Here is a 23,698-nt window from a genome sequence, read left to right on the forward strand (position 1 = left end):
AGTTGATTGCCTGCAAAAACAAAATCATCAACATTCTCCAGAGGATTATACCAGAACCCAGAGCCTATGCAACCTAAGATCGCAACGTTCAGGATTTAGTCCAAAATTTCTCAGCATACAGAGAATCACCAAAAGGTAACATGTCTCACCCAGCCAGCGTGGCTCAGTGGTTGTGTCAACCTATGAACCAGGAGAACACAGTTCGATTCCCCGTCAGGGCACATGCTGGGGTTGCAGGCTCGATCCCCAGTAGGAGGCGTGTAGGAGGCAACCAATCAATGATTCTCTTTCATCATTGATGTGTCTATCTCTCTCTCCCTTTCCCATTTTCTCTGAAATCAATAAAAAAATATTTTTACCAAAAAAATTAAAATAACCCTTACTTCATATCACACTACTCAAAAGTTAACTCAAATCTATCAGAGACCTAAAAGTGAAGTCTAATACTGTGAACCTTGTAGAAGAAACATCTCTATGATTTTGGGGTAATCAAAGAATTTTATATAGGATACAAAAAGCAGGAATCATAATAGAGAAATTTGATAAAGTTGTATTTGGGGGGAGATTGTTATTGTTGTTAATCCTCACCCGAGGATAGTTTTCCTCCAATGATTTTTAGAGAGTGGAAGGGAGGGAGGATGTGTGTGTGAGAGAGAGACAGACAGACAGACAGACATGTATTGGCCACCTCCTGCACACACCCTGACCTGGGCCAGGGAACCAGGGCCAGAAACAAACCTGCAACCCAGGTATGTACCCTTGATGAGGAATTGAACCCGAGACCCCATGGTGTGCAGGCCAGTGCTCTACCACTGAGCCACACCGGTCAGGGAGATAAAGTGGTTTTTTTTAATTTCTTTATTGATTAAGGTATTACGTATGTGTCCTTATTCCCCCATTACCCCCCACCTCCCATTCATGCCCCCACCCCACCCCCTGTTGTCTGTGTCCATTGATTAGGCTTATATGCATGCATATAAGTCCTTTGGTTGATCTCTCCCCCTTACCCCCACTGTCCCCTACCTTCCCTGAGGTTTGACGTTCTGATTGATGTTTCTCTGTCTCTGGATCTATTTTTGTTCATCAGTTTATGTTGTTCATTATATTCCACAAATGAGTGAGATCATGTGATAATTATCTTTCTCTGCCTGGCTTATTTCACTTAGCATAATGCTCTCCATCTCCATCCATGTTGTTGCAAATGGTAAGAACTCCTTCTTCTTTACCACAGCGTAGTATTCCATTGTGTAGATGTACCACAGTTTTTTAATCCACTCATCTGCTGATGGGCACTTAGGCTGTTTCCAAATCTTAGCTATGGTGAATTGTGCTGCTATGAACATAGGGGTGCATATATCCTTTCTGATTCGTGTTTCTGGTTTCTTGGGATATATTCCTAGAAGTGGGATCACTGGGTCAAATGGGAGTTCCATTTTTAGTTTTTTGAGGAAACTCCATACTGTTCTCCACAGTGGCTGCACCAGTCTGCATTCCCACCAGCAGTGCACGAGGGTTCCTTTTTCTCCACATCCTCGCCAGCACTTGTCATTTGTTGACTTGTTGATAATAGCCATTCTGACAGGTGTGAGATGGTACCGCATTGTTGTTTTGATTTGCATCTCTCTGATGATTAGTGACTTTGAGCAGGTTTTCATATGTCTCTTGGCCTTCCTTCTGTCTTCTTTCGAAAAGTGTCTATTTAGATCAGTTGCCCATTTTTTTGATTGGGTTGTTTATCTTCTTTTAGTTAAGCTGCATGCGTTCCCTGTAAATGTTGGAGATTAAACCTTTATCGTTGATATCATTGGCAAATATGTTCTCCCATGCAGTGGTCTTTCTTGTTGTTTTGTTGATGGTTTCCTTTGCTGTGCAAAAGCTTTTTATTTTGATGTAGTCCCATTTCTTTATTTTCTCTTTAGCTTCCATTGCCCTAGGAGCAGTATCAGTGAAGAAATTGCTTTGGCACATGTCAGAGATTTTTCTGCCTATGGATTCCTCTAGTATTTTTATGGTTTCCCATCGTATGTTTAAGTTCTTGATCCATTTTGAGTTTATTTTTGTGTATGGTGTAAGTTGGTGGTCTAGTTTCATTTTTTTTGCATGTATCTGTCCAATTTTCCCAACATCATTTATTGAAGAAACTGTCTTGACTCCATTGTATGTTCATGCCTCCTTTGTCAAATATTAATTGAGCATAGTGATTTGGGTCGATTTGGGTCTATTCTATTCCATTGATCTATATGTCTGTTCTTGTGCCAATACCAGGCAGTTTTGAGAACAGTGGCTTTGTAATACAGCTTGATGTCTGGTATTGAGATCCCACCTACTTTGTTCTTCTTTCTCAGGATTGCTGTAGCTATTCAGGGTCTTTTTTTATTCGGGAGATAAAGTTTTTTACTTTATTTTTTATTGTTGCACTATTACATGTCCCCATTTTTCCTCCTTGGCCCACCTCCACTCAGCCCTTATTCCCCCTTCCTTCTGGCTATCACCTCACTGTTGTCTATGTATATGGCTTATGCATATATGTTCTCTGGCTAATCCCTTCACCTTCTTTCATCCAGTCCCTTCTGCCCCCCTCCTCTCTGACGTCTGTCAGTCTGTTCCTTGTATGATAAAGTAGTTTTAATCAAAATCCAAATATTTGCTCTTCAAAAGAACCCCATAAGAAAACAAAATAGCAACTAATAAAATGTGAGAAAATATTCAAAGCACATATGTCTGACAAAGGATTTATTTCTAGAATATATTTTAAAAAACGATTACAACTCAATAGAAGACAACCCAATTTTTTTAAGTGGGCAAAAGATTCGAACAGGCCTGTCACAAAAAAAGATACCGGAATGGGCAATAAATACATGAAAAAATGCTGAATCACCAAGAAAATGCAAATTAAAACCTCAATAAGGTTTGCTGCATCTCCAGTGGAATGGCTAAAATAAAAAAGACAAGCAATGCCAAGTGCTGGCAAGAATGTGGGTGGGCTTTCATCCTGCACTGCCTCTGACATTCACACTGCACACTAGGTGGTATGCAAAAAAGGAATAATACTTTACAGTTGACAAAGCACTTTCACATTTGTTACCTCGTTTGATCTCCAAAATAACCTTACAGGGTTCCTTTTGAGTAGGGACTTGGAAGACAGAACCAGCTCATTCATTGCTGTCAAGCATAGATATAAATGCCTGGTTGGATTACTACGGTCAATTTGTACTTACGAGGCTAATGATACCAGTCTTCTGTCTATTCCTTTCTACATTTAAGGGGGAACCTGCTATACAGTTACAATAGATGAAGCACATTAGAGATAAAGCCACGACTTACTCATCATTACTTTTACTACACTACCAGCCCCGATTCTTCCTTCAAGTACTGAGTAATATGTATTCTGGTTAAAATGATTTAGTTTTCAAAACCCAGCTCTTCTACTGAGCTAAGATAAGTAACTCCTCAGCATAGTAACCATTGCCAGTGGAAGGAACTTTGAACTGAACTGTCAAGACCAGCAGAGCCCTTTTTGTCTGTGAAGATACATGAGTTCCATTGGATTTATTTTTGTTTGTCAGCCTTCGGGCCTCATTCCAGATTTGAGCCAGTCTCTGTCTTCTTATTTCAAGGATGCTGTTAAACCTCACAGGAGGGATCCATTTGGGATGGGTCAGATGCAGGAGGATGGTCCAAATGACTTCTTAAGATTGCTAGTGACATCAGTCATCAGAGAAATGCAGGTTAAAACCACAGTGAGATATCATCTCACACCTGTCAGAATGGCTACCATTGAAAAATCAACAAACAACAAGTGTTGGCCAGGATGTGGAGAAAAGGGAACCCTTGTGCACTGTTGGTGGCAGTGCAGACTGGTGTAGACACTGTGGAAAACAGTATGGAGGTTCCTAAAAGAATTAAAAATGGAACTCTATATGACTCAGCAACCCCACTCCTGGGTTTTTATCCAAAGAAATCTAAAGCAGTGGTCGCCAACCTTTCAGACCTCATGGACCACCAGTGGTCCACGGACCACCCGTTGGCGCGACCGCTGATCTAAAGCACTAATTCAAAAAGATATATGCACTCCTATGTTCACTGCAGCATTACTTACAATAGCCAACATATGGAAGCAACCTAAGTGTCCGTTGATAGACAGCTGAATAAACAAGATGTGGTGGTACATATATACAATGGAATATTACTCAGCCATAAAAAAGAATGAAATCTTACCATTTGTGACAACATGGATGAACCTCCTAGAGGGTATTATGCTAAGTGAAATAAGTCAGACAGATAAAGACAAATACTATATGATTTCACTTACATGTGCAACCTACAAAACAAATAAACACACACAGAAAATCTAAACAGACCCAGAGACACAGAGAAAAACCTGATGATTGCCAGGAGGGAGGGGGTTGGATGGCTGAGTGAAAAGGTGAAGGGATTAAGAGGTACAAGTTGGTAGTTTCAAAATAGTCACGGTGGTGTAAAGTGTAGCATAGGGAATATAGTCAGGAATCTATACTAATAATAGCCTAGGTGGCATCACGCTCTCACGCATCACATCCTAACGTCATCACAAGATAGCCATCACTAGATGGCTGTGCGCACAGCGGAGACAAGGCCTGGTGGAGAAGGCGGGTCGTGGCAGGGGAGGGCAGTTGGGGGCGATCAGGCCAGCAGGGGAGGGCAATTGGGGGCGATCAGGCAGGTGAGCTGTTAGGAGCCAGTGGTCCCGGATTGTGAGAGGGATGTCCAGCAGTCGGACATCCCCCAAGGGGTCCCACATTGGAGAGGATGCAGGCTGGGCTGAGGGACACATCCCCCGTCCCCCGTGCACGAATTTCGAGCACCAGGCCTCTAGTACAATAATAACTATGTATGGTGGGTACTAGATTTATCGGGGGATCATTTCATAAGTTACATAAATGTCTACTATGCTATACACCTGAAACTAATATAATATTGAATGTCAACTGTAACTGAAAAAAAATTAATTAAAAAAATATATTGTCAATGACAACTACAGAGCTCTAGATTGTGGTTAATCTACCTACAAGCATTCATATATTAGGTTTTCTTAAATTGGAACATACCCATTAAAAATCAAACCAGGACCTTCATCGCTAAAGTACATGTAGTCTAATAAGGTGGAAAAGAGTGAAATCGTGGTGTAGTGTGGTACATACAATTATAGTGAAAGTGCAAAAGGCCAAGTGCAAAATGAAGCGGCTGGGAAACTGTTCCTAAAAGCCAAGGAAGAGGTTTGGGGTTGATACAAGACCAAAGCACATGTAGAATTGGTGTGCTCGCCCCACCCACCCACAGCCTCAGGAGCCCCCAGCAGCAGGACTGGGAGGCAGGCTTTCAGGAGTGTCTTCCCTCCAACTCCTCTCTGCCCCCATGGAGCTCCCCGGTACACTTGTGTCCCAATATCTTCCCGCACCAACTCCACCAATTACCATTCCCCCATCTGGTATGTAAGGCTGGTTCCCGTCTCTCAGAACTGTTAGGTTTAAAAGCTACGTGCCGTGTGATGTGTCTGGCCCAGTTTCTGAGGGCTCTCAGCCACAGCCCTGGGAGAGAAGCCTGTCTCCACATGCCCTGCTTCCAGGTGTTCTTCCCAGGAAAGCAACTCGGCACATCACGGTGACATGGGCCTCCATAAAGGTTTACGAGGATGTAGTAAAGACCCGAATTGCTGAGTGCTCAGAATTCCCCTCTCGATTCTTGCCCAAATCAGGGGGGCTTTGAATAGGACCAGTTCTACTCCCACCTGTTTATGGAACTTTGGGCAAGTTTGTTCCCTTGTTCAGCTCCTGCACCTGATTCCTGAGGGAACAATGGGTGCCCCTCAGCATGTACCGGTATTATCGACCACATGCCAGGCACTGTGCCCGAGCACAGGGCTGGTCCTCTGCCTTCCAGGGCACAGGGTCTGAGGAAGTGGAGGGATGCAGACCCAGCAGCTCTAGCACAAGGCAGCATGCATGGGCTGACGGAAGCGTGGAGTGCTGTGGGAGCTGTGGAATGGTGGTGGCGTGCACAGGAGGAATGGAGGGTCTGTAACCTCTGTGGACCAGAAGGGCTTCTTGTGCATCCAGGAAGCATTCCATTGAAAGGTGAACAACGCAAGCCCAGGGTTGGAGCTTAGACCGGGACATGTTTACAGAGGAGTCATAGTTCTGAGTTAGAGAGGAGGATGCTGGGCTTGGGCACTGGGACACCTCCAGTGATGCTGGAAGGGGAGGTGGGGTTGGATCTGCGGATGCAGAGGCTTTAGGCTGAGCTCAGGGAAGGGGATGGCAGCACCAACACTTCTTTATTCATTGGTCTCCATTCATTGCTGTTCATTCAATAAACATTTATTCCTTATTTACCATGTGACAAGCACTAATCAGTTGCTGAGGGGGGGAAATGAATAAGAGAATTTCTTTCCTCGAGGAAATCATAGTCTGGTGGAGGAGACAAGTGACAGTGGTGGGTAACACAGATAACAATGGCTACCTGCTCAAGAACAGAGCTAAGCAGGTGACTGACTGTGCTCCAAGGTAGAGGCTGGTGAGGAGCCTTTTGGGCTGAGTTTGAGGAAGAAAGGGGTAGGAGCTGGTCAGCTGGAAGTAAGAACCCTTCAGACAGCCAGCAGCACAACAGCCCAGAGGCACGGCTGCATGGGGCAGCCTGGGAACGCTGGACAGTCTGGCTCGAGTGGAGCTTGGAGTGGGAAGGGGGGACCTGTGGGAAGAGATTGGAGAAATGCTTTGTAGTCAGAATGTGAGACAGTTTTGAAAATGATTACACTGGGCAGTGAGGAAAGTAAATGTCAGTGGAATGAGAAGCCCTGGGCAGATGGTAGGGAGGCTTTTTCTAGCCCTTTTGCTAGAAAAATCAAGTGGCCTGAATTGGGTGGATTCAGTAGGACCTGTGGAGTTATTGAGTGAAAACTCATAATGTGGGTAACAGGCTTGAATGACTGGTTCCATTTCCAAGACAGGAGGGTCAGGAGAAAAACGATGAATTCGTTCTTGAGTATGTGTAAGGCTACTGCAGGACACCTGTCATGCTGTCCCCTCCACAGTCCCACCTCCACCTTAAAATCCTCCCAGGGGTGATGGGGGCCAATTCCCATCACGCCTCCTGGCACACTGGCTCCAGCCAGAGCAGCCTGCAGTCCCTTGAACTTGCCAGGTTGTGTTCTACTTCTGTGCCTCTGACTGGAACACCTTTTCCCTTCTCTTGCCTTTTGCCTGGCCAATTGCCAGACTCGCTCAAAGGGAACATCTTTGGAGCAGCGTCCCCTGGCATTGGGTACCACCTGCCCCCCAGGGAGAGTTAGTATACATCTGTCCACAGCATTTACTGACCCACGTGATCATGATGATTTGCCTGTGTGTCCCCTCCTCCACCCCTGACCTCCTCACCCAGGGCAGGAGGCATCCCTGTATCCATTATGCCTGGCCAGCCCAGATGGAAAGTAGGACATCAGTGCATGTTTGTTACATGAAGTAATACAGATAGTAGCATCCAACAGGGAGTTGGACATTCCAAACATCAAAATGAAAGTCACCACAGACAAACGCGAATCATGTGAACCCCTTCTGCCTGCCACTGGGCCGCCCCTAGCACTGCATCACCTCAAGGCTAAGTGGCCAGTGAACTAGGCCAGGGCTGGCAGCTTGGTTATGTGTCTGGTTGGAGTAGAAAGGGAAAAAGAACAGAGGCCAGCAGAGGGGGGCTGCTGAAGGTTGGGTGACTGAAATGGATGCAAGTTTACATGAGAGAGCCTGGCCTAGACACCTGTTTCCCTTCCTCGTTCTAGGCCTCTGGGCCCTGTTCTCTACCGCCATCTGGTGGCCACATTTGTAAGTAACAAGCTCCTCATGAGCTGGAAGAGCTTGTATATGGCAAGAGCTCTGTGGATGGGCCTCAGAGGGTTATGACACCCTCGCCCCCCAGATTTAGCCTGCAAATTGTATCTATACAATATCTGCCTTACTCCAGTGAGAAATTCCAAGAGCTTTTTATCCGATTCTTAGCAGCTTATAACCCCCAACAGTGGTCAAGTCCAACAGACAGATTCACTACTACAAAGGATTGTTCTAGAATAGTGATTACTTTTTTTTTCCCCAACTGAAATTCAATGAAAAATCATAATATAAGAGAGAGAGAAAACCAGACCTGGATCCCTATGTTCTTAGAACCTCACCCTCCACTTTTCCAAGGTACCTACACAGAACACAAAGTCCAGCTTGAAAACCACGCTTATAAACCAAAGGCTTATGCTGCTTCAGGGCCTAATGGGCCCTTTGAGACCCTCAAGGTCATACCTTGTGGAGGTCACACCTTGTGGAGGTCACACCTGGTGGAGGTCACACCTTGTGGAGGTCACACCTGGTGGAGGTCACACCTTGGGGAGGTCACACCTTGGGGAGTCACTCCTTGGGGAGTCACACCTTGTGGAGTCACTCCTTGGGGAGTCACACCATGGGGAGTCACTCCTTGGGGAGTCACACCATGGGGAGTCACTCCTTGGGGAGTCACACCTGGTGGAGGTCACACCTGGTGGAGGTCACACCTTGTGGAGGTCACACCTTGTGGAGGTCACACCTTGTGGAGTCACTCCTTGGGGAGTCACACCATGGGGAGTCACTCCTTGGGGAGTCACATCTTGGGGAGTCACACCTTGGGGAGTCACACCTTGGGGAGTCACTCCTTGGGGAGTCACACCATGGGGAGGACCTTAGTGAAGCTCACAGACTGTATCAGGGGCCTCTCTGGGGCCTAACACAAATCCCTCTACTAGGTCTTTCAACTGCTTGGTTTCACCTTATTGCCCAAAATCCTAAATTTAAAAAAAAAAGGAACAAACACAACTCTTCCTATCCTGAATATAGTTCCCAAATAGGAAACTATTTTCCAATAGATATTTTGGCTTCCTTACAAATGCCTGTCAATAAACCATAATACACAGCGGAAAATAAATCTATAGCTAACATCTGAATGATTCCTTATAACTTACACCAGCACCTGTAGGATAACTTCTTTTACAATGGAAAGACTGAAACTTGGAGAAAATGACTTCGTTAGCTGTTTTCTGACAACTTTTGGGTTCTTTTTACTGTCTCTCAGTCTTTGTATTCAAATGTGTATATTCTGCCTTAAAACAGTGATCAAGTTAGCAGTATAACTGGCTTGTTGATGTGGGGGTCTTGGTAAGACCAACCCCTGCTACTCACAGCCATTTGGGGGTAGCGGGAGGAATAAAGGCTGACATTGATGGAACATCTCTATACTAGCCTACTTTCTGAATAACCTTCAAAGTAGGTTTTTAATCACCATTTTTGCAGATGCATAAATTGAAGCTCTGAGAGAGAAAGTGCCTTGCCCAAGGTCACACAGCTAGTAAATTTAGGCAAGCCTCAGGCCGGCCGGCCTCCACAGCCTATGTTTCTCCCACACCAAGGAGCTGCACAGGGTTTGACCTCCCTGGGTGGGCAGCCCTGGCCTCCTCTAACCGCCTGCCCTGTCCCTTCTTTCTCTCTTAGGAGTGCCAGCTTCTCTCAGGGCACCAGGGCCTCGTTCCTCATGAGGAGTGACACAGCTGTACAGAAACTTGCCCAGGGCAACGGACACTGTGTCAACGGGGTCAGCAGTCAAGTCCACGGCTTCTATAGCCTCCCCAAGCCGAGCCGGCACAACACAGAATTCAGAGACAGTGCCTATGACCTGCCCCGGAGCCTGGCCGCCCATGGCCACACCAAGGGCAGCCTCACAGGCTCCGAGACGGATAATGAGGATGTGTACGTCTTCAAGACGCCCAGCAACACCCTGTGCCGGGAGTTCGGGGACCTTCTGGTGGACAATATGGAGGTGCCGGCCACCCCCCACTCAGCTTACCAGATTCCTAGGACCTTCACCCTGGACAAGAACCACAATGCTATGGCAGTGGGTGCTCCTGGAGACTCGGCCATAGCTCCCCCACCCAGACCCCCCAAGCCAAGCCAGGCAGAAACACCCCGCTGGGGCAGCGCTCAGCAGAGACCCCCCATCGGTGAGAACAGCCGATCCATCTCTGCCGCCACCATCCCCAGGCGCAACACCCTCCCCGCCATGGACAACAGCCGGCTTCACCGAGGTCAGTGCAAGCCCAGCTGAGGCCCAGGGGGAGGGGAGATAGCACGGGGCTTCTCAGCAGTTTGCTGGTCTGTGGCCATGCATGCCCAGGAGACGTGAGGACCAGCCCGGTCACTGACATCATCCATCCAGCACTGGAGGCTGTTAGCGGACACCCACACTGGCGAGAGTGTAGCAGACCCTGCCTCAAACACACTGATCTTCTACCAAGGGAGATAGAACATTCTTGTTTAACCACATTACAGCGTATTATGGGTTTTAGAAATCTAAACCCCATAGTATTTTATTCATTTATAAACCAAGCCAAAGATTGCAAAAATCAACTTAGAGGTCCAGTCCAAACTGGAGCTAAACTATGTGGGCTAGCAGACTATTAAGACAAAATTTAGATCTTCAGAACAGTTTCTAAGCCCCCCTTGAATCTCTGTGTAAAGTCTGAACTTCTATCTTCGACTGTCACTCGTTTTCCACATAGAGTATTCCAGCCCTGCACATAATCTCCTCTGTTCAGTGAAAAAGTCTAACATTTTTGTGCCTTTCCTTTGCATTTGCTTTGTAACTTGCAAAGCCTGTTTTATATCTGCTCTATTGTTGAAGCCAGTAGTGCCCTGAGAATTTGGTGAGACAAAGCCTCATCTCCATTCCACGTGAAGCCTGAGGTAGTTGAGACACTTGTTCAGGGGCAGAGATGGGCCTTGGACCTGGGCCCTGATTCCTGCTCAGCACTCTGCAGTCTTGCAGTGCATCACCTGTTTGATCAGTCACACACACACACACACACACACACCCCCGCTTTGGGACAGAGATGGCAGAAACATAGAGAACATGCTCCTGCCCTTCAGAGAGCTCACACACAGTTGGGGAAGTAAAATCAACGTGTGTTCATCAGTCAGGAGTCAGTGGTGGCCGGTAAGCGGCCTGGGCGGTAAGGGCTGTGGTTAGAGAAAAGGTGCATAAATGAGGGTGAAGTGGGGGGCGGGGGCAGGGGGGCTCCACGTAGATGCCGGCACTGGAGCTGGGAGCCTGGGAGGAACTTCTGAGCTGCAGGGAGATGTGACAGGGTAATGCCTGATCACAGGGCAGGGAGGAGTGGCTTCTGGAGTCTCAGCAACAGGTGAGGGTCTAGGGGAGGGTCTGGGGGAGTGTCAGGAAACTGTGTGCATCTGGTCTTCCTTCCTCTGCCGCAGCTTCTTCCTGCGAGTCCTATGACCCCCCTCAGCGAGGCGGAGAGAGTGCAGGCCGGTCTGCAGAGTCCATGAGTGATGGAGTCAGTTCTTTCCTGGTGAGTGGCCCCAGCCAGATGGGGTAAGGTCACCCGAAGAGTGACAGCATCTCCCTCTTAAGACCCTGCCTAGTTCTTGTCTCAGTTCAGAGCCCTGGGTTGAGTTTTGAGTTTATTTGTTTGTTTTTGTCCTCACCTGAGGATATGTTTATTCATTTTAGAGAAAGGAAGGGCGAGGGAGAGGAAGAGAAACATCCACATGAGAGAAACATCGATCGGTTGCCTCCCGTACGTGCCCTGATCGGGGATGGAACCCACAACCTAGGTATGTGCCCTGACCGGGTATTGAACCCACAACCTTCGGGTGTATGAGACGATGCTCCAACCAACTGAGCCACCCAATCAGGGCACCCTGGATTGATATTCAGACAGTAAGATACAGGTATGCTGCTGGGGAGGAAATGTGTGTATTTAGGTACACTGGACAAGGCTCGCCAACCCTGTGGGTAAGCAGGAGGGTCTACATGCAGAGGGCCCAGGCTCTGGGATGGCGGATCTCAGGCTGTATCCTCACCCACCAGGTCTCCCGGGAGGAGGGGCTATGGGAGAGACTGCGGGCAGGAGTGGCCCAGTCAGGCTCAGCGGCAGGATCCCAGGCCGGCCTCTGCAGCAGCTGACCACAGTTCTACAAGGTGTCAGGCCCCAGCTGAGCAGACTGGGCCTGGCTTCAGGTTCATGGAAAAGACTAGAAATGAGGTAACCAAAGCAGAGGCAGCTTAGTTATACGTCTGGACGCACAGGACAAGACTTGAAGGTGAACGGTTCTGAGAGGGCTGGGGGTGCACACCTATGACATGAGGCCATAATGTATCATAAAGAACTTTTATTCCAAGCACCTGGGTGCAGGCGGGCTGAGTGCGAAAAAAGGAGTTGGCGCAGACTGAGGGGGAGGCAGGCATTTTTTAGCTTCTGCTGTCCACAAGCAGTTTCTGTGGGCGCACAGAGCTTGACTGGCGGGTCCCGTCCTTGGTGGCTCCCAGTGCCTGATGTCCAGTGGTTATCTAGGCTATGCGGAGCTCCAGGCTGCGTTCTTTCTGCAAGATGTCTCCTAAGCACAATGAGTTGCCCCTGCCCCGACTTTTTCTCTTTAACCCTTTTGGAAGGAAGGCTGTGGTCAGGGTTGCTGCATTGCACACTCTGGCAGCTCTGCCTGCACCGTGGTCACCCTGAGAGCTGGCCTGGGTAGCGCAGCTGGCCCAGCCCTCACCTGCCAGGGCCCAGGCCTCTAATATGCACCTGGCCCAGCGCAGGGCCTGACACAATGACTTCCCAATGCTGAGTGCACACTGAGGTGGAGGCAGGTCCTGAACTAACTATGCAGCCATGGCCTGTGCTGCCCGCTGCCTGGGGCAGACAGAAAGCCTCATGGGCCCAGCCACCAAGGAGATTTCATGCTAAACATTTATCAAAAATTACAAGGGAGCCTGGAAGCTAGAAGGCCCCCACAGAGGAACGTCCTATTGCCCACTCTTTCTTCTTTGGTTTCCCAGGGTCTGCCTTATAGCTCCACCACACACCTCACTAGTCATGCCTTTTCTCCCTGGTGCACAGGTCCTCTCCCCGCTGGTTTCTTCTTGCCAGTGATGCTGTGTTTCTTTTGCTCTCCTTCCTAGCCGGGGAAAACACTCATAGGCCGGTCAGACAGCACCAATTCTGAAGACAACTACGTGCCCATGAATCCCGGCTCCTCTACCCTGCTGGCCTTGGAGCGAGCAGGTGACAACTCCCCGAGTGTCTACATCCCCATGAGCCCAGGACCCCATCTCTTTGACCCGCTCGGCTACCCTGCGACAGCCCTTCCTATGCATCGAGGCCCCAGCCGGGGGAGTGAGATCCAGCCACCCCCTGTCAACCGCAACCTCAAACCTGACCGCAAAGGTAAGTCTGCTCTCTCCTGGTCCCATCTCTGGACAATGGCCAGGGGCTGTTTGCATTCATTTAGCAATGAAGTGGGTCTTGCACTTTATTTGCAAGGAAGGGGTCACCCCTGGAGCCTATACCACCCCAAAGTCTCACACACATACACTAACCCTGCAAATGCATCCCAGTGGTCTGGCCCCTTAGCGACTGGTTGAGGGAGAAGCCTGGTGTCCAGAGTGGGTGAGGACCCAGGACAGGCCACATTCAGGTTTCTGCTCCGCCACTTGCTGACGTGTGAGTAGAGATAAATCATTCTGTGTCTGAGCCTTGTTTCTTTATTTGTGAAAAGAATATAATAATACCTCACGAAGGAATTGAGGGGCAAAGCTACTATATCTAAAAGTGCCTCCTAATGCATAAAACGCTGTGCAAGGGTAACTTGGGTCAGTTTAGATCTGGGTAGAGTGGAACAAGCAAAGCAGTCTATTAAAGGGTCCACTCTGACGTAATAGAAAGGTGTGAGCATTCAAACCTGGTAAATGGGAGTTGGAATCCTCATCTAAGACTTCCTGAGTGTGTCTTTGGGCAAATCCTTTAAGTTCTCTGAGCTTCAGTTTTCTTATCTGTGAAATGGGAACAGTAATTCCTGCCTCCGGGTTTGTTCAGAAGGAAGCATCCGGGAGGTTGACTCTGGTCCACAGCAGGTGCTCAGTGAAGTTGGCTCTCTGTTTCCGGCCTCTGGACCAGGAGGATGTGCTGGAGTTCCGGCTCCAGGCTGCTCCCACCTCAGGTGCTGGCCTTGGTCCGTGGCAGGGACTAGAGAGAAAGGAGTCACCTCTGGTGGAGATGAGCCCAGTGGGTCTGGTCACCAGGGAATTCAGGTCTTAGCATTTGAATGGAAGCCTGCAAGGCTGGGGCCTTCATCTCCCTCCGCTTTAGGTTCAGAGGTGGTCCTGGTGGCATTCTCCCATATAAATGTCCTCCCTCATTTCCCTATATGGTCACAGATCTGGGAAGAGCAGCCTGTTGTCAGACCCTCTGTCCTCATTTAGATTCAGAAAATATGATTCCTGTAGACACAATGCAAAGAATCTGTACTTTGGCATCTGAAGACAGACTTCGAGGCCTATCAACATGGGCAAAGAGCACATCACCGCTCAGCCTTGTCCCTCTGTGAGACCAGGATGAATCTGAGGGCTCTCATACTCATACTGTGCCACATGGAAGTGTGACATTATTATTCACGGCTGATAACACGACTTTCCCTCCTGCTCCAGTAAAGCCAACGCCACTCGACCTGCGGAGCAACACGGTCATCGATGAGCTCCCCTTCAAATCCCCTGTCACCAAGTCTTGGTCGAGGGCCATGTGAGTGTCTTTTTGGAAGTGGGAGCGTGGCCCAGAGCCATCCGGGTTGGTGAGGGGACCAGTGGCCAGGCTGGGAGTCAGGAAGGCTGCAGCCTGATGATAATGCTGTCAGTAGCTCAGCCCTGCCGATGTCTCTGGGGGCTCGGTTCCTTATCTGAAGGGGGAACAGTTGTATCCACCCTGAATCAGCTCCTCACCTGAGAGTGACATGTGGAGCTCTGAGGGAGAGGTTGGGGTGTGTGAGGGTTGGGGGCCCTGTGGAGGCTGGAAACTTCCCGGTTTACCCTTTGCCTTCCCCCACCACAGCCACACCTTCAACTCCAGCTCCTCCCAGTACTGCCGCCCCACCTCCACCCAGAGCATCACCAGCACGGACTCAGGAGACAGTGAGGAGAACTACGTCTCTATGGTGAGTCCCCTGGGCCCAACGCTCAGACCCCACTCCCCACTCCACTCACTCCCCCCAGGGATCCCACATCACTTGATATTTTGTTTGCTTCTGCAAATCTTTCTTGAGCCACATGAGGCGATGAAGACGGGGTCTCTACCCTCAAAGAGACCGCAGTCATGGGGCAGAGAAGGCCTGCCTCTGTTGTGACGACACAGGTGGTGTGGAGAGTGCACCTGCATGACAGGCTGGGAAAGGCACCGAGATGGAGGGCCCCGAATGCCATCTTGGGGGGACTGGACTTTTCCTGTGGGCAGGAGGGAGCCCAAAAGGGTTAGCAGGCCAAGTGATTAGACAGGTGTTTCAGAATAAGCACTGGTGGCAGGAGCACCCTTCCAAGTTAGCTCCTTCTTCTGTCCTGTTAAAAACCTTTTAGAAGTAAAAGATCTGCCCTTCACTCCTTACGCTGAGTGCTCAGGGCCATGAGCAGTGTGTGCCGAGGGGAGGCGCACGTGCAAGGACTCTGGAGGCATAGACACAGGCAGCGCGGCACGGGGCCTTCCTGAGGTGGCGTGGAAGAGCGGATGGCTGCCCGGCACAGGGTGGTTGCTGCACATGAACCAGCCAACCAGAGGGCAGCCAGAAGAGGCAGAGGACTATCGCCCTTCTCACTAGAATGGGGCTTTGCGAAAATCCTGGGCAGGTTCACCTGGGGCCTGGACAGAGACAGGACCCTCGTGCATGTCACTGAGGGGCTGCTGAGGGGGCGGGGCCACTTGTCCAGATCTCTGAGGAGCTGGGGGAGCGCAGTGTCCCTGTGGCCACCCCGCTATAGGCCATGGGTGGGGGTTTCGGAGAAGCAGATTTGCTGCAAAAGAAGACTTTGCAGCGTCCAGTGCACAAAGGGAACAGGCTCCCGTCTCGGGGTCAGCAGGCGAGGGCTGGGGCTGCGGGGGAGCCTGCGGGGGTGGGGGGGGGGGGGTAGGGGGGTGGCCTGAAGGGAAGGACGGCACAGCGGGAGGCGTACGGGTTTGGGAGCCAGCACAGACTTGGTTCCCGCCCCTGCTCAGCAGCTCCTACTCCCAGAGGCGAGCTTTCCAGTGGTGGGTTAGTCCAGTTCCCAAACTTACTAACAGGGCTTTCCTCCTTGTGACAGCAAAACCCAGTGTCTGCCTCGCCCATTCTCAGCGGCACCAACAGCCCAGCCCCTAAGAAGAGCACCGGCAGTGTCGATTACCTGGCCCTGGACTTCCAGCCAAGCTCCCCAAGCCCCCACCGCAAGGTGCCTGGGGTGGGCCGGGGTGGGGCCGGGGCTTTGGTGGGGGTGCCTACGCCCCGAACCGCAGCACTCCCCTCTTGCTGCTTCACTGTGCTTTCAGCCGGGCCTTACAGGGCTCACAGCCCCACCCTCAGCACACAGGTACCTGGGTCCAGGCACCTGGTCAGCCAGGCCATCCCCTGTGCGGATGGGCACACGAAAGCACCCTGAGACACTCCGCTGGAGGTCACAGAGTGGATGAGCGACAGGCCCAGGACTCCTGTGTCCTGGTCCCAAGCTCTCTGAGGAGAGCTCACTGCCTGGTGGCTCCCAGGGCCCGGCTCTTGACGCTGTGACCGGAGGGGACTCTGGGCGCAGGCCACCTCCGCAGGAAGTACACGGAGCTGCCCAGTCTAGAGGCAGGGCGGGCACTGGCCTCAGCGCAGGTCCCCCGCAGGGATACACAGAGGCCTGTGGCTGGTGCTGGTTGGCACCTAGCACGTGCCCCCCCCCCCCGGAGGAGTGGTCACAAGGTGGGTGGGGACAGAACTGTGGGCCTGGGTCCCCCATGGGGCTGGAGGGATGATGCCGTGTGGAGTGGAGGCTCTAAAGGCCTCTTTCAGAAAAAGACAAGACTCCTACGGCCAGTCAGAGCGGCCGGCAAGGCCCACCTCCTCTCCAGGGACAGCGTCGTGGGGGCTCCCCGCCAGCCCCCCTCATTGGCACTCACAGCACGTCTACTCCCCCATCTGCCCTCAGCCGTCCACATCGTCTGTCACCTCCGACGAGAAGGTGGACTACGTCCAAGTGGACAAGGAGAAGACCCAGGCCCTGCAGAGCACCATGCAGGAGTGGACAGACGTGCGGCAGTCCTCAGAGCCTTCCAAGGGTGCCAAGCTGTGACCGGGTTGCCAGGCCTGGAGAGGGGCCCGGGCACTGAAGCTGGCTCCTCCCCATCTCCCCTCTCTCCTCTCCTGTTGCCCTCCCCACCCACCCTCCCCTCTACTTGGCCACCCTTGACTGCAAAGCACTGACGTCAGGGACCCTGAGCCTTTCCTGGGAGGCTAGGGCCTGACAGAGGCACTGCCTTGGCCCCCGGGCCCACCTCTGGTTTTTACCGGTGATGGCCATGCCTCTATTCACCTTAGCTAGGGCGCTTGCCAAAAAGCATCCTTCAGCCGCTTCCTGCCCTTTAGACCCGAGCACCTATCAGGTGTATGGAGGGAAGAGCCGGGGCTCTGAGCTGGACTCCACACCTCACGCTCACTCCCAGGCCCCTTGCCGCCACCCCTGGGCTACCTCCTTCAGTCCCGGAAAAGCCCATCATCTCACTGACCAGGACGACAAGGACCAGCAGACCAAAGTGGACATGGACTTTATCCCTTTGTCTCAGCAGGGGAGAGGCAAGGCCACCAAAAGGTGGAGGAGTTGAGAAGGAAGGTTAGAGGTGGTCTCTGGGCACAAAGGACTTAGATCCCCCGACTTTCAGCCAAGTGGCAGTGCACCTGTTGCAGGTGGGAGGGCAGAAGGATGAGGACAAAAGGAAGGGAAATCTGAGGATGATGGGCAACAAGGAAAGGGCTCATAGCCCAGGAGATGGCAAGACAAGGACACAGGTTGGTCCTCGGGCCGGCCCTGGGAGCTTCCCCAGGACCTCCCCAAGTTCCTGCCACCTGAGGGTCCCATGTGAGAGAAGGCTTGTACGGGGCTGGGTGGTATGGGGTGAGGGAGGGAGCCTGGGGGGCACTGGAGGTGATGCAGGGGCTGAGGGGCGACCCTGGGACAGCAGTGGGCTGGGAAGAAGGCAGTGCATGGACACAATAGGGGGGACAGGCAGCAAGTTTCTGCAAGATGAGCAGTGCAGGGGGCGCAGGTGACGGATGGATGAGAGGCAGGAGTGAAGGCCTTTGTGGGGACAGCATAGCAAATACGCCCAAAGGGCGCAGTGGAATGCCTGAGGCCGTGCTGTGGGGATGCAGGATGGAGCAGAAAGTGAAGGAGAGATGTTGTGTGAGGGGAGTGGTGTGCGTGGTATCAGTTGCCAGCAGTGATGGACGATGGGGAAAGCAGTGCAAAGGAGAGGGCAGGGCAGAGCCTGGAGGATGACGTGGATTTGGACCAGGGCCTGGTGCCCGCTGAGTGTTTCTCAGCTCATCTCACACTATGTTGAACCCTCACAGCCCAGGTGCCACGTTGGACTCAAACCTGGCTGCAGGGACAGGAGGGGGGGTTTCACCTCAGCCACTTTCTCCTGAGCCGGGGCCAGGGGGATCTGAATCTTATGTTGAAAGTTCTTGGCCAAATTTTCTAGTGTCAGAGGTAACTGGGAAGATGAGATGTTGATCCTCCCCTGGGAAGTAGACCATCCTAACAAAAATGACTTCCCACTATATTGAATGCAGGCGGCGACCGCTCACCTTTTAGTTTCTGTGAGTGTGTGTACACACCCCTCACCAGCCCTAGGGCCTGACCACTCCCTAAGAAGTCCCATCCTGGAGAGATTATTTTCTCCACAGTCGCCCCTCCTCCCAGTATTATCACCCAGCACATGTATTAATGGCGGCTGCGCCCAGGCTCTGGGACAGGCACTGAGGACACAGGAACTAATCAGACTGTCCCTGCACTTGAGAAGGACACAAGGCATTGGTAATGGCCACGAGAGACTGGACATGCTGCTGCCCCCTTCCTAGGATGAAGCACAACCCTCCGGAAGTGGCCGGAGCATGAGCAAGGTGAGGCTGCTCCGGGAGGTGGGTGCCAGGGCAGGCGTGGGAAGGGGCTGAGATCAGACGAGGTGGCTTCTAGGGAAAGGAGGTGCCTGAGATGGGCTCAGAAGAAGATGGGTCAGATTTTTAAGTGGAGAAGAGGCTTGGCGAGCCTTGTGCTTTGGGAACAGAAGACCTTGTTCTGGGTCCCTGGCTCCGTGTTCCCACAGGGGAAAGGGCAATGGTGGCAATGGCCTACCATGAGCAGGTGTGCCATTCCCTCTATCCATCCCTGACTGCATCCCTAGGAAGGGAGCTTTTAATGGTACCACCCCTGTGCCCAGCAGGCTACAGGTAGGCCCAGGTGTGGGTGCCCTAATGTCCGTATTCCTGCATGTGCCATGATGTGGACTGGCTGGCATCTTCAGAGACTGTGTTCAAATCTAATCTGTAAGGAGCCCTCCCTTCAGTTCTTGGTTCCTGTAGCTCCCAAACTCTTAGGGTAGAGATGGGAGGAAGTGCAAGAGAAGAGGACACTGGCTCACAAGCCCCACCCTACCAGGTGTTTAGCACATACCCGTCAGCTCAGTTTAAAAACTGGTCCTTTGGCCTCTTGGGTCAAAGCTCCCCTCTCCTGGTGGCCTGGCAGGACTGGGATTGCTGTCTCAGCACCTTTACCACAGGACTCCTGCCTGGAGTGCCCTCACCCACCTCCAGCTCCACCTCTGCCAGGTTACAGAAAGCAAAGCAGGACCACTGAGAAAGGAGGGAGAGAGTGCTATAGGGAGATGTCGCTCCTTTGGACCTGAGTTTGCCTGTCTATGAAATGGGTGGTTAGATTAAGTCTCAGGCCCCTGACACGGCTGATGCTCAGCTGTTTTAAGGGAGAACTCCCTTCCCTGTGACCTCTCTCGAGGGTCTGGATCACTAGGGATGGGCAACACTCAAACATTAGCCAGTTAACCCCGTCTCCTCCCTGGATTGCGTTTGGTAACCTCTACATCTGAAACCACACAAACATGCCCCGTTCGTAGGACAGAAGCACAGCCATTCTGCAGTGATTGGAGCACAGGCTCAACCCCAGTTTGTCCTTTGCCCCCTTACCTGCCACGGGGTTAAGGCCTCGGCCCCCACGTGGCCAGGCCCCTCACCCCCACCCTCCCGCACCCTTTGACGAGCTCTGGAAGCAGAGTGCAGCGTGTCCTTCCTCTCTCTGGGCCTTCCTCTGCAGAGTGTGGGGGAGTGAGCTGACCACAGGAGCTTAAAGCCCCGCCTACAGGCCATCATTCTGGGACCCCAAGCTCTTTGGGGCCAGGTTGGCCGCCTGTGAGGGGGGTCCCACTGGAGAGTCAGGCCGTCATGTGCTATTTGGTGGTGTGTGTGTGTTGGTTACATGTCTTGAAATTTAGAATCCTTCACAGAGAATTGTTATTGTTTGTCAGGAACAGAGATAGGCTAGGAGAAGCTCAGTCTTGGGTTCTTTCCCTGTTACCATTTAAAATTGACATTTAATTTTTCAAATCACTGTTGGTGCCTAATCACTTAAGTTATTAATTTATTCTGTTTTTTTTTTTAAACAAAAAAAAATTGTAACATATTTATCCTGTGAGTAGGTGTGGGGTGGGCGGGCACAGGTTTGTGTGGGTCGTTTTTGCTGTGGTGACACATGGTACAGGCCTGACGCGTGCAGGTCGCTTTTTACTGTGGTGTTGGAGCAGGACAACAATAAAGTCCGATAGAAGCAACCAGCGTGGGCTGCCGTGTCTGCCTGTCGGAGGGGCTGGGGGCAGACCAGGCCAGACTGTGTGTCGTGTGTCAGCATGAACACATGCTCAATGAGAAAATGGTTTCTCGGGGTCCTAGAAAGGCTCTGGGCCAGTCGGCTCCACTTTCATTTTAACAGAAAGTAACTGCTACTTAGCGAGAAACTCGGGCACTTTTCTTGGCGAGAAACAAGAATGAACCCTCCTTACCTCAGAATCCGTCCTCCTGGTGTGAAAAATGGGAACTGCAGTAACCTCTGCCAATTCATCTTTCTTAGAAGGCACCCTGCCCTGGGACTGAAAAACGAATGTGTGTGACTTGGCGCCAACAGACTCTCGGCCCATTTTTGCTGGGCCCTGCAGCTGACATTTGAGGGTCTATGACACTTGGGCCCAAACTCAACTCCTCCACCTACAGCACAAGCAGGGGGCCCTTGAAACCAAGCCCTGGCCACACCACTGGCCACCACCTTCCCACGCTGTTTGTTCTCCCGAAGGGGACAGGTAGGGTTGTGGGAAAGGGGCCTCCACGTGAGGGCTCTGTGTGCCTCCCCAGCCCCACGGGTGGGATGGCACCTGGGGAAGGCCTGCCTCCCAGCTTTCTTCCTGGCCTGGGCCTTCATCCAGCCAGGGGAGACTACCGCCCCTCAGTTCTCAGAGGGAAGGGAGAAGGAATGTGGTATCAGCACGAGCTACTGATGGACAGGCCAGAGGTCCTGGGGTCGGAAAATCCCCAGATACTGGGCTGCAGCCCACCCGAGAGGCCCCTGTCAACACCGCATCAGGCAGCGCCTGGCCTGTGCACCCACCACCCCTCCAAAGGCAAAGGGCTCCCCGCTCCTCAGGATACGGGGCATTCTTCCTTCCCTCTGCAGCGCCCGCCTCTGCCTCCGTCCTCACCTATTCACAGAGCACTTCCCTGCAGGTGCTTCCACTCCACGTGGGATGCTCGACAAGCCAGCGAGCAGGGGTACCCTCCTTACTGCCTAGACACGCGCACACCACAGCCACTGGGTGGGAAGGACAACATCTTCAAAGGCTTCAGAGAACCTACTTTATTCCTGTTTGAGACCCTGCGTCTCTGCTCTCCATGGAGAAGGGGTACAGCCGTGTCAGGGCACATGAGGTCAGTATCTCCTCCCCGCCAATCCCTCCCGCCAGCCCCCAGGCCGGGGCTCTCTCTATCCGCCGCTGAGCAGGAGCTGAGCCAGCCAGCTTTCCTGCACAGGCAGTGGCTCCGTGAGAAACAGACAAGATTGTAGTACATGAGGATTCTCCGTCTCACCCAGAGGGGATGCCCACAGTGGCATCTCAGGCACTGAGGCAGGCTAGGGAGGGGGAGGGCTTCCCACTGTGGGGGCTGTCCTCACGCGACATGGCTGCGTGGTCAGGGGCAGACAGTTTCTGATCCTTAGCCAGGCTGCTTCCCACCTCCCCTCGCTCGGGAAAGCGCAGACCGCACAGGCACCCACACGTTACCGGTGAGCCTCTCAGAGAGCCGGGCAGGCTGCGGTGGGACACAGCCCCGCTCGGTGCCAGGGCCTGCTCTGCCCTCTATACTGGTGAACAGGCCCGTCTACAAAGAGCCAGAAGGTCAAGGCTACTTGAAGGCAAACACTGGCGCTGTGAGGTTCAGCCCTGTCGGGGGTCTGCAGGGGACAAGGCCAGAGTGTCCATCTAAGGTGCTTAAGTTGGCCAGGACACTCGGTAAAATCCGAATGGGGTCGAGCCCAGTGTCGGGGCCCGAGGCCAAGTTTAAGGGGCTTGGGTCTCCTCTCCATCTCATTCCCTGTGTCCCTCGGGCTGAGGACCCATGTCCCAGCAGCTCACTCTCCACCTTTCCAGCCCTCAGAAGGCCTGCCTTTAGGACTGGACCTGCCTCCACAGGTCCCCCTGACAGAGGCCCTCGGCCCTGGGCCTCCCAGAAGAAAGGGGCCAAGGCCTCCCCTGAGGCTGGCGTCCCCACAGGCAGGAACAGGGGAGGCTCCCATTAGAAGACCAGTCTGTGGAAGTCACCACCACTGCCACCTGCAGGGCTGCAGCCCCCAGGAGAGCCTTCATCCTCATCCTTGTCTTCGTCAAAGCCCCTCCCCCAGCACGGGGACCCGGGGAGTGCAGAGATGTAGGCCGCCCTGCTTCGTGCCTCCTTCTCCTGCTCCTGGAACACAGAGGAAAGGGGGAAGGAAGCTTAAAATTCAGGCTCAGAAGCAAGTCCTCCTTCACTCCCTGCCCATGTCCCCCCAGGCACAGAGGAGCCACGCTTCTGCCCTAGAGGCCGTCAGCTCTGTGGGCAGACAGGAGGAGGGACCCACCCTTCCGTCTATACCTAGGCTTCCAACTCATTCTTCCTGCTCCCAACAAAACCCAGCCCTTGGGGGGAAGGAACTCATTCAGACTAACTAGACTGACAGCCGCTAAGGGCCTGATGCGGCACCAGGAGGCAGGAGGCCCAGGGACTTCAGGGGTCACGTCACACACACAGGGACCCCTCCGCGGGCTTCCTGGCACCATTGTCCAGCTCACTGCCTCAGGCACTGGGCACGGACTCTCCTGTGTCTGAGCTCCGCCTCCTGCCGAACGGAGGCCGGCCTCACTGGGCAGCATGGTGGAAATGTACAAGCGGCCCGGTGTCCCACCCCGGGTGCCACCTTCCCCACAGACACTCAGACTCCAGGTGCTACTGTCCGGAGGCCCCAGGTGGCCACTGCAGTTGTTAGTGGCCACCCCCCTCTCATTGTCAGAGCCCTGGTGTTCCGTTGCCAAGTATTTGACACCAGCCTTGACATCAAAGAGTAGACAGAGGCGGCTCGCTGGGTAGGGAGGCCCCTGGGTGCCCAGAGGCACTCTGTCCGCTCACAGAGCCCACACTGCTCCATCAGCACTTACAAACCTGAATAAATGCCTGGTGATATTCAGTGTCTGTCCCCCTGAAGTGAGGGGTTGTATCTG

At 52.4% G+C, this 23,698-nt stretch overlaps 2 protein-coding genes across 2 annotated transcripts in view; one reads left to right on the forward strand and one right to left on the reverse strand.

Moving 5' to 3' along the window:
* GAB2 (GRB2 associated binding protein 2) overlaps window positions 1–20,729 on the forward strand; it is a 167,634-nt gene extending 146,905 nt beyond the window's left edge. The window contains exons 4-10 of the mRNA XM_080643223.1: window positions 9,537–10,126; window positions 11,313–11,407; window positions 13,021–13,285; window positions 14,545–14,635; window positions 14,942–15,044; window positions 16,180–16,305; window positions 17,041–20,729. Of these exons, the coding sequence (XP_080499349.1) occupies window positions 9,537–10,126; window positions 11,313–11,407; window positions 13,021–13,285; window positions 14,545–14,635; window positions 14,942–15,044; window positions 16,180–16,305; window positions 17,041–17,184 (1,414 nt within the window). The 3' untranslated portion in view covers window positions 17,185–20,729. The remainder of the gene's footprint in view (window positions 1–9,536; window positions 10,127–11,312; window positions 11,408–13,020; window positions 13,286–14,544; window positions 14,636–14,941; window positions 15,045–16,179; window positions 16,306–17,040) is intronic.
* A 1,062-nt stretch (window positions 20,730–21,791) lies between these two features.
* The window catches only part of USP35 (ubiquitin specific peptidase 35), a 31,729-nt gene continuing 29,822 nt past the window's right edge, over window positions 21,792–23,698 (reverse strand). The window contains exon 11 of the mRNA XM_080642813.1: window positions 21,792–22,907. Coding sequence (XP_080498939.1) covers window positions 22,740–22,907 — 168 coding nt within the window. The 3' untranslated portion in view covers window positions 21,792–22,739. The remainder of the gene's footprint in view (window positions 22,908–23,698) is intronic.

The sequence above is a fragment of the Plecotus auritus genome (genome assembly GCF_963455305.1).
Source record: "Plecotus auritus genome assembly, chromosome: 9".
NCBI lineage: Eukaryota > Metazoa > Chordata > Mammalia > Chiroptera > Vespertilionidae > Plecotus > Plecotus auritus.